The sequence below is a fragment of the Myotis yumanensis genome, unplaced genomic scaffold, assembly GCF_028538775.1.
Source record: "Myotis yumanensis isolate MYYU_CA2020_CCGP unplaced genomic scaffold, mMyoYum1.0.hap1 SCAF_2, whole genome shotgun sequence".
Lineage (NCBI taxonomy): Eukaryota > Metazoa > Chordata > Mammalia > Chiroptera > Vespertilionidae > Myotis > Myotis yumanensis.
Window position 1 is genome coordinate 27384488 of NW_027223753.1, and position 10608 is coordinate 27395095.

Genomic DNA, 10608 nt, shown 5'->3' on the forward strand with positions numbered 1-10608 from the left:
TGCAGAGTCCCTCCAGCACCACTCCTCCCATTGAGATCAGCTCCTCTCGTCTGACCAAGTTGACCCGCCGAACCACCGACAGGAAAAGCGAGTTTCTGAAGACTCTGAAGGATGACCGGAATGGAGACTTCTCAGAGAACAGAGACTGTGACAAGCTGGAGGATGTAAGAGCATAAGATTTTTTCTAGGCAGCATAGGTGTTTTCTTATGCTCTCTGTGTGCTTTTTTTCTTCTTAGGAGAAAGATGTAGCAAGTTTTTAAATGTATAGAAAAGTGTCTGTAGGACTAACAGCCTCTGGTAGAATGAGTTTAATTCTTTGTTCAACAGATTTCAAATTAGGGCTTATTTTAATGATAGTTGCCTTGGGACTCAGTATTCTTCAACTGAGCAGCACTGCTTTAGTCCTGAACTGGTCAGGTCTGTAAGAAGTTGGTAAATAATAGAAGCTTTTGTCAGTTAGGGCTATATTGCATTGCAAAATAAGAACAATAGTATCTAGTAGCTTCTCCATTGTTGATATAACCTGTAGATGGTGGCCAGATAGTATCCTTTGGAAATCTTAGCAAGTCCTCATTTTTTTAAAATATATTTCTATTGATTTCAGAGAGGAAAGGAGAGGGAGAGAGAAAGATAGAAACATCAATGATGAGAGAGAATCATTGATCAGCTGCCTCCTGCACAGCCCCTGCCTGGGATCGAGCCCGCAACCCGGGCATGTACCCTTAACTGGAATCGAACTCAGGACACTTCAGTCCACAGGCTGACTGCTCTATCCACTGAGCCAAACCAGGTAGGGCAAGTCCTCATTTTTTAAAAAATATATATATATTTTATTGATTTCAGAGAGGAAGGGAGAGGGAGAGACAGAAACATCTATGATGAGAGAGAATCATCGATCAGCTGCCTCCTACATTTTCCTGAGCCTGAAACCCAGGCATGTGCCTGACCAGGAATCAAACTGTGACCTCCTGGTTCATAGGTCAGTGCTCAACCACTGAGCAACACCAGCCCGGTGCAAGTCCTCATTTTTTTATTTCTTTTTAAAGATCTTTAAGTTAATTTTAAAGAGGGAGAGAGAGGTGACAGTTGACAGCAAAACATCAATCGGCTGTCTCCTGCACGTTCCCCACAACCCAGGCATGTGCCCTGACCTGGAATTGAACTGGTAACCCTTTGGTGCATGAGGCAGCTCCCAACCAACTGAGCCACAGTGGCCAGGGCTATTCCTCATTTTTAAATGGGGAAAACCTATGAGTTGAAGTCTTCTGTCAAGCACTTCCCTGGGTTCTGACTCCTCCTTGTTGTATATCGCTTTTCTTGCCTGAAAGGATTGTTACAGAAAGTGAGTTCTTTTCCTTATTGCAGTTGGAGGACAACAGCACACCTGAACCAAAGGAAAATGGAGAGGAAGGCTGTCATCAGAATGGTCTCCCTCTCCCTGTAGAGGAGGAAGGGGAGGTCCTCTCACACTCACTGGAAGCAGAGCACAGGTAAGTGAGGATCAGATCACAGAGAATGCTATGTGTGGCTTGCAAGGAGCTGGACCATACTTAAGACATCTCGGGTTGAGTCCAGCATGCAAATGGAAGTCCCATGAGCACCCTAACTTGTTCTCTGTATGCCCCAGATTGACCTGTTTCTCAATGGGTGTTCCTTAACAGAATCAACCAGCTTTTTGAAACTCCTAAGGCTTTTCTGTACCTTCAGACTCAGTTTATGGCTCCAGTTGAAAAGAGGAGAGGGAGACCTGTTTCCTGGGACTGTTGTGCTCTCTCCTTGGACCCTCCTGGCCCAACTGAGCAGTTACTATAAGACTCCTTGAAGGAACCTTGGGAGGCATGGGGCCCCAATTGTGGAGCTTGTTCTTTAAGTGAGACCCTTAAACGCAGAGCAGCCAACTGTCTGGGCAGCTGAATGGCACATGGGGCCTACCAAGTGATACAGTACCTTTCTGCAGGAGGCTCCCGTCCAGAGGAACTTTTGGGGTCATAATGTTAAGGAGAACATTAATGTCATGAAATTGAACAAGAACTTCATTACATATGGAAATGTGCTAATTTGCTCACGAGACAAAAGTGAGATTTATTCCTCTGTTTTGTCTATGGGACAGTGAGGGCCCTTGCAATTTGGCTCCTTTGATTTTGCTGTCTTATTTTCTGCTTTTAGTATCTCTTCTCTGTAACTCTTATGATCTGGAAAGAGCAACTATGGAAATCCCCCATATAGTTACAGGCACCTAAATAACAATAATTAAAGCTTATTTCACTGGGGATAAAAGAACCTAAGTTTCTTGTCCAACATCGAAATGGGTACCATTGCCCCTGGGGAGAAAAGTTTTCTGTGGAAAGTTGTGGGTTTCCCACTTATGCTTCAAGGTATGTTTTCTTTGCCTGACCTCCTTCCTCCAGGTTATTGAAAGCAATGGGATGGCAGGAGTATCCTGAAAATGATGAGAATTACCTTCCCCTCACAGAGGATGAGCTTAAAGAGTTCCATATGAAGACAGAGCAGGTATGTCATACACCTTTCCTGGAGACCAATTAACGAGTAGGGAAAATGAGATGTCAGGACAGTCGTAGCCCTTAAGGAGCCCAGCTTAGTGTGAGAGAAGGACCTTGAAAAAGAAAATATAAGTTGCCATTATATATATATATATAAATAAAACCTAAGCGACCATTCGATCCTTCACCGGTAGCTATGATGCGCAATAACCACCAAGTGGCAGACGCTCAACACAAGAGCTGCCAAGCTGCAGTGACTTTGTAGCTTTGGTTCTTGGGTGACACACCCGGAACCAGAGAGGAGGGGAGCCAGATTCTGGGATGCGTCACCCGAGAACCACCCTCGCAATCCGGGACCCCTCAGGGGATGTCAGAGAGCCGGTTTCAGCCCGATCCCTGCAGGCCAGGCCAAGGGACCCCCCAACTGGTGCACAAATCCGTGCACCGGGCTCTAGTCAAAATACAAAAGAACATTTAAATCTGCCTAGGCAATAGCGATCTGCAGTGTTGCATACAAAAACCAGGTCAGGGTTAGCAGGTTCCAGGAGGTAATATGTGCTTTCATCCTGGAAGCTTTCACCCTTATCAGAACCACAAGACTATATTCCAGAGTTGTGAAATAAGCCCTTGGTCCCTAGGGAAGCAGGCTCACCCTCTTGTGATGTTAGCCCTGTGGGTTTCCTCTGGTACTCTGGGCCAGAGCCAAGAAGCCAAATTTGAATTTATTCAGTAAATGCTTGAATTCTTGCTCTGAGTAAAATACTGCCAGACCTTAGAGTTTACAGTGATGGACAAGATCAGTGGAATCTCTACAAACCTCATGGAGCTTCTATCCTGGTGGTATATATATAAATCATAAGTACCAATTGTGTCCTATAAGCAAAAATATAGGCTGAAAGACTTTGCTACTCAGAACTCTGTTTCCCTCTCACTGTCATCACCTGGGAACTTGTAGAAATATGGAAGCTCAAACCCTACCCCAGTCATCCTTTATCTGCATTTTAAACAGATCCTTAGATTATTTGTTTGTGTATTAAAATGTGCTAAGCACTCCTACAAGAACTCTTGCATCTCTTAGAAGGCCTCCCTCTACATTCTGCCTAGAATTGAATGGAGGCCTGGCCTTTCCAGGTCCCAAGGGCTCTGTGTCAATATTGATGTTTTGTTTTGTTTTTTTCTTTGTTTCCCATGCTTACACAGCTGAGAAGAAATGGCTTTGGGAAGAATGGCTTCTTGCAAAGCCGCACTTCTAGCCTGTTCTCCCCTTGGAGAAGCACGTGCAAAGCAGAGTTTGAGGATTCAGATACAGAAACCAGTAGCAGTGAAACATCAGATGACGATGCCTGGAAGTAGGCACATAAATGTTCACAGTTAAATCTGACCCATAAACTCAGCTTGTGTGCTTACGGAGAATACAAAAAAATCTTTTCCTTTTCTTATGTTGTTGTTGAATATTTCATGCACAAGGGAAATAATCATATCCCAAAGAGAGAGCGATTGGCTTGTTTAGCTTTTGTTGTTTTTCTTTCCTGTTATTTGCTTAGTAGAGAAAATTTGTGTGGTGAGAAATATTTTTAAAATGCACACACAGTATATATGGGGCGATGCACAAGTGGGAGCTGACAGTGCAGAGAGGAGGAGACACTGGTCTGCAGCAATAGCTTCCACCAGCCCTTGGGGCACTCACCCCTGTGCTCAAGCAATCATTGTCAATGACAAAGTGACTATTGAAGTTATAATTGTATTAAATTAATGCTAATAATTTGGATATTTTATTTTATTTTTGGCTGCTCGGGTAACGTTAGCCCTTAACCAAGCAATGTGGGGGTTTTTTTGTTTGTTTGTTTCTTTTTTTTCTTTTTGGGTACAGCTGTAAAATATTTGGATATAGGAAATGTGTTATTCTTGCAGCCTTGATATTCAGGGTGGATTGTAAAATATAAATTTTTGTGAGATTTCAAAGATTAAGATTATTTTGATAACATTATTTACAGATTTAAAAGATGTGGTTATCACAAGTCTTGAGGGGGAAACTACTGCATAAAATAACTAACTTGGAATAAATATTTTGCATCAGTTTGGATTGTCTTGTGTAAGAAGTATATTTTCTTTAAAATTAGATTGAGTGGTTTCTTTTTTAGGGGAACTACTTCTGGCAGTCTGAGGAACATCTGAATTCACACACACCTGTTTCTCCTTTTAGCAGCTACTTTTTTGAAAAACCTGTGCAATAAAATTACCAGTAATGAAATCAGAAACCCAAGTTTATTTCCAGAAACTGTAATTCACTGCCCATGTATTTACCAATGTATGTATATTAAGGAAGGTCTGTGCCTCAACTTTCCTGCCAAATAAGAACATGTGGGAAAGGGTTTGAGCCAATGCTGGCTGGGTGACCAGTGGAAGAGACAGATTTTTTCATTCAACAAATACTCCCCAGGTTCTTGTGTGTCCCAGGTATTGTGCAAGGCTCTGGGTGATACAAGGAGTGCCCGGACCAGTAGGGAAGAGAAGACACAGTTATGTTAAAAATGAAAATTTAACCCTGGCCAGGTAGCTCAGTTGGTTAGAGCCGTAGTCGGCAAACTGCGGCTCACGAGCCACATGCGGCTCTTTGGCCCCTTGAGTGTGGCTCTTCCACAAAATACTACGTGCGGGCGCGCGAACTGTGCGATTGAAACTTTGTGGCCCATGCGCAGAAGTCGGTTTTTGGCCTGGGCGAGTCTATTTTGAAGAAGTACTGTTGATATTTGGCTCTGTTGACTAATGAGTTTGCCGACCACTGGGTTAGAGCATCATCCCCATATGCCAAGGTTACAGATTTTATTCCCAGTCAGGACACACACAAGAATCAGCCAGTGAGCCTGATCAGTTGTGGCTCAGTTTGTTGGGCATCGTTCTGTGCACTGAAAGGTTTCTGGTTAGATTCCCAATCAGGGCACATGCCCAGTTTGCAGACTCGATTCCCTGGTAGGGAGTGTGCAGGAGGCCGTCAATTGATGTTTCGCTCTTTCTCTCTAAAAATCAATACAAATATTTTTTAAATCAACCAATGAATGCATAAATAACTAGAACAACAAATCAGTGTTTCTCTCTACCTCCCTTCTCTTTCTAAAATCAGTCAATAAAAAGAATATCCCTGGCTGGTGGTGTCGGTGGTTATAGTGTTGGCCCACTCACTGACTCAATTCCTGGTCAAGGGCACACACCTGGGTTACAGATTCAATCCCTGCCATGGTTGGGACCCATGTGGAAGGCAACCAATCAATGCGTCTCTCACATTGGTGTGTGTGTGTGTGTGTGTGTGTGTGTGTGTGTGTGTGTGTGTGTATGTGGCCCGATACCCGCCCTCCCACTGTAAAAAGCAATGGAAAAAATATCCTCAGATGAGCATTAACAAAAGTAATATATCTTCTTTTTAATGTATTTTTATTGGCCTAGCTGGTTTGGCTAAGTGGATAGAGCATCGGCCTGTGGACCAAAGGGTAAAAGGTTCGATTCTGGTCAAGGGTTCGTACCTTGGTTGCAGGCTTCTCCCCTGGCCAGGGCTCCTGCAGGAGGCAACCAATCAATGTATTTCTCTCACATAGATGTTTCTCTGTCTTTCCCTCTGTCTCCCACTCTCCCTAAAAGTCAATGGAAAAATATCCTCGGTTGAGGATTAACAAAAAAATGTATGTATTTTTTTATTTTTCAGAGAGGAAGGGAGAGGGAGAGAAGTATAGAAACATAAATGATGAGAGTGAATCATTGATCTGCTGCCTCCTGCATGCTCCACACTGGGGATCAAGCCCACAATCCAGGCACAGGAATCAAACCATGAACTCCTGGTTCATAGGTCAATGCTCAACCACTGAGCCATGCTGGCTGGGCTAAATAAAAAAAATATTTCAATGAAAGTTTAGGCCAAGATCTGATGGACAAGCAGAAGTTAAACAACAGATATTTACTGGCACTCTTTGGCAGTCCCTACAGTAGTACATGGTCCCTAGTGGATATAGAGTTCCAAGATGATAGTAACAGGCCTGATTTCATGTTAGAAGGATGACTAACGAAGTGTGGGCTGCAGGTGGGGTTTAGGTTAGAGACAGATCAGAATGACATTTGCTAGATTCTAAGGTTGGGAAGGCAGAGACCCTATCTGCCTTCCTGTACTTGTCGCTTCTGCTACTGGTATAAACAGTCCATGTGCAAGCTGTGGAAATAGTGGCTGAGATAGAACAGTAAGAACTATATTGTATTTCATGGAATATATATACTTTTTAAGACATTTTAAAAAAAATACATATTTTATTGATTTTTTTACAGAGAGGAAAGGAGAGGGATAGAGTCAGAAACATCAATGAGAGAGAAACATCGATCAGCTGCCTCCTGCACACCCCCCACTGGAGATGTGCCCGCACCCAAGGCACATGCCCCTGACCAGAATCGAACCCGGGATCCTTCAGTCCGCAGGCCGACACTCTATCCACTGAGCCAAACTGGTCAGGGCTTAAGACATTTTTTATGCACTAAGATAATGCTTGCCAAATTGTGACACCCCCGTTAGTCGTGAATCTGATCTCAGTGTTTAAAAATATGCATCTTAAGAATCAATGAAATATATTCATGCACCACATAATGATGTTCCAGTTAACAGACCAAATGTACAACAGTGGTCCCATCTATAATAATACATGCTTAACATGCTAATTAGACCAGACAGCTGAACAACCTTCTGGATGACCTTCCAGACAAAGCCGGGTCTGTGAGGGCCAAGGCAGGCACTGCAGCTGCAAGGGCTGAGCCCCTTGCACGAATTTTGTGCATCAGGCCTCTAGTCTATATCTATATATATAAAAGGTTAAGTGTTTGTCTGACCGGTAGCTATGATGTGCAATGACCACCAGGGGGCAGACGCTCAGTGCAGGAGCTACCATGATATACACTGGCCATTTAAAAATAAACAATAACACGGACCTGGTGCTGATAAACAAACACTAAGCTTCCCCCAAGTGGTGGTGGATACAGGCCCCACCACCCCAGAGTGACACCCCAACAAATCGCTGCCAAGACCCCATGTCACAAAATACAGCCCACATCCCAGCCCAGCCCGGAAACAGTCACTGTAGGCACCTGGTAATGATGTCACATAACGCCTGGCTTCCTCTCCCTAGCAACTAGCCTCCTTGGAGTTTCTTCAGCCCAGGAACCCAACTTGCTTTATAGCAGCCAGGTACAAACATTTTACAGTTTAACCAAGTGTTCATGAAGCATTTTCCCGTACCTCATCTCATTTGATCCTCACAGAAGTCCTGGAGTAGGTAGATAGGAGACTTTTATTAGTCAGAAAACAGAGATGTAGAAAGCTTAGAAACTTGACCCAACTGGAAAGAGAAATGGTGGAACTTGCCCTAACCAGTTTGGCTCAGTGGATAGAGCGTCGGCCTGCAGACTGAAGGGTCCCACGATGGATTATGGTCAAGGGCATGTACCTCGGTTGCAGGCACATCCCCAGTGGGAGGTGTGCAGGAGACAGCTGATCAATGTTTCTAACTCTCTATCCCTCTCCCTTCCTCTCTGTAAAAAATCAATAAAATATATATTTTAAAATGATGGAACTTAGCCCTGGCCGGTTTGGCTCAGTGGATAGAGCGTTGACCTATGGACTGAAGGGTCCCAGGTTCAATTCCGGCCAAGGGCACATGCCTGGGTTGCGGGCTCGATTCCCAGTACGGGGTGTGCAGGAGGCAGCTGATCAATGATTCTCATCATTGATGTTTCTATCTATCCCTCTCCCTTCCTCTCTAAAATCAATTTTAAAAATTTTTTTAAAAATGGTGGAACTTAAAAATGACTTCAGGTTTTCTCACTGCACAGAATATAGTCAAACACTGCTGCACTCAAATATTTTACCCTTTGTTCTCCCTGCATGATCTACAATAATAATCTGCTTCATGTTGATATTTACTGCTGTGTTGCTAACAATTACCTGAAAGAGAAGTTGGGGTGCTTCACTGGGCTGGAAAAAGTTTAGCAACATCAGAAAGTAGTTCTAATTAAGCAACTTTATATCTATAAAAGGCTAAGTTGACCCACGCATTCGAGATACATATAAAGCTCTCACTGGTGCCAATTGCACACATGTTTTGATCTGTCATTGTCAATCATGAATTTGGTTGACACTTCTATTATAGAGAAAGAGTGAATAGTGATATTAAAATATTTATTATAATTTCCTTTCATTGTGCACAAGTCTGTGCACCGGGCCACTAGTAAAATGAAAATAGAGCTAAAAAAAAAAAACCTGTCACCTAGTGACATACCCATCATAAGCACAATACATTACAAGTTTGTGGTGATGCTGGTGTAAACAAACCCATCCTGCCAGTTGTATAAAAGTACAGTACATACATTTTTCCTATATAATAAAAGGCTAATATGCAAATTGACCGAACAGCAGAGTGACCAGTCACTGTGACACACACTGACCACCAGGAGGCAGACGCTCAATGCAGGAGCCAGAAGCCAGCCAGGCTCACTGCTGGCAAGCACAGTAGGCCTAAGCTGGCAGTCGGACATCCCCCAAGGGCTACTGGACTGCGAGAGGGCTGAGGAACCCCCGGCCCCCGAGTGTATGAATTTCATGCACGGGGCCTCTAGTACCGTACATAATGCTTGATAATAAAGACTTAATGGTTTATGTATTTACTATACTTTTTATTATTTTAGAGTGTGCTCTTACAAGTTTGCTCTGAAGCACTGTGCTGTGTTATGTGGGCAGCAGCCTCATATATCTCATGCATACTACATCTTTTGAATATTCTCTTGTGCTTGATTAAATCTCATATTTTGGACATGCTGTGCAGTAGCAGTGGGGAAACTTTTTTCTGCCAAGGGCCATTTAATATAAATTTATGTTGCTATGAAAAAAGCTAGATTTTTTAAATTATCTCAATATATCTCATTGATGTTTCTCTCTCTGTCTCTCCTCCTCCCTTCCACTCTTTAAAAAAATTAGTAGAGCCCTGACCGGTTTGGCTCAGTGGATAGAGCGTCGGCCTGCGGACTGAAGGGTCCCAGGTTCGATTCTGGTCAAGGGCATGTACCTTGGTTACGGGCACATCCCCAGTAGGGGGTGTACAGGAGGCAGCTGATCGATGTTTCTCTCTCATTGATGTTTCTAACTCTCTATCCCTCTCCCTTCCTCTCTGTATAAAAATCAATAAAATATGTTTGTTTGTTTTTTAATCAGTAGAGCCAAACCAGCGTGGCTTAGTAGTTGAATGCAGACCTTTGAACCAGGAGGTCACGGTTCAATTCCCTGTTAGGGCACATGCCCATGTTGCAGGCTCAATCCCCAGTGTGGGGTGTGCAGGAGTCGGCCGATCAATGATTCTCTCTCCCTTCCTCTCTGAAATTAATTTAAAAAAATTTTTAAATCAATAGAAAAATATACTCAAATAAGGATTAACAAAAAAGGCAGAATAAGCGAAGCAGCTGCACCTTCTTCCAGGACATACAAAAGTCTATCCAAGATGAGTAGGGTAAAGCTCAGGATGCCATAAATGCCACCATTGTCATGAAGAACCTGAGCCTGGCTCTTTTGCATCTGCATACCCTAGGTTCAGCCATTAAAGACTCCTTTCTTTTTTTTATGTGTCTTTATTGTTTTTTTGAGAGAGAGAGGAAGAGAAGATAGAAACATTGATGATAAAGAAACACTGATCAGCTGCCTCCTGCACACCCCCAACGGTGATTAATCCTGCAACCCAGGCATGTGCCCTGACTGGGAATCGAACCAGAGACCTCTTGTTGCATTGGAGGACATTCAATTCATTGAGCCATGCTGGTCAGGCAAGACTATTTCTTAACTTCCTGGAAAACCACTTCCTAGATGAGGTGAAATTCATCAAGGAGGTAGTTGACCACCTGACTAACAGGCCAGCTGGGTTGGACAAGTATCTGTTTAAAAGGTTCACCCTCAAACATAACTAAGAGCCTTTGGAGACCAGAGACCTCTGAGGGCCCTTCTGTGTCCCCTGGTGTCAGGCTTCTCTGCCTGAGCCTCTCCCTGCAGCCACTAGGCAGCCTTCTAACCACCATGGTGCCCTCTCCAATGCCCTG

At 43.5% G+C, this 10608-nt stretch overlaps 1 protein-coding gene across 2 annotated transcripts in view; it reads left to right on the forward strand.

The window, feature by feature from the left end:
* The window catches only part of GPBP1L1 (GC-rich promoter binding protein 1 like 1), a 48920-nt gene extending 44342 nt beyond the window's left edge, over positions 1–4578 (forward strand). For both annotated transcript variants that reach the window (XM_070404857.1, XM_070404856.1), the window contains exons 9-12: positions 6–164; positions 1367–1491; positions 2410–2512; positions 3703–4578. In XM_070404857.1, the coding sequence (XP_070260958.1) occupies positions 6–164; positions 1367–1491; positions 2410–2512; positions 3703–3855 (540 nt within the window). In that variant the 3' untranslated portion in view covers positions 3856–4578. The remainder of the gene's footprint in view (positions 1–5; positions 165–1366; positions 1492–2409; positions 2513–3702) is intronic.
* Positions 4579–10608: the final 6030 nt, after the last annotated feature.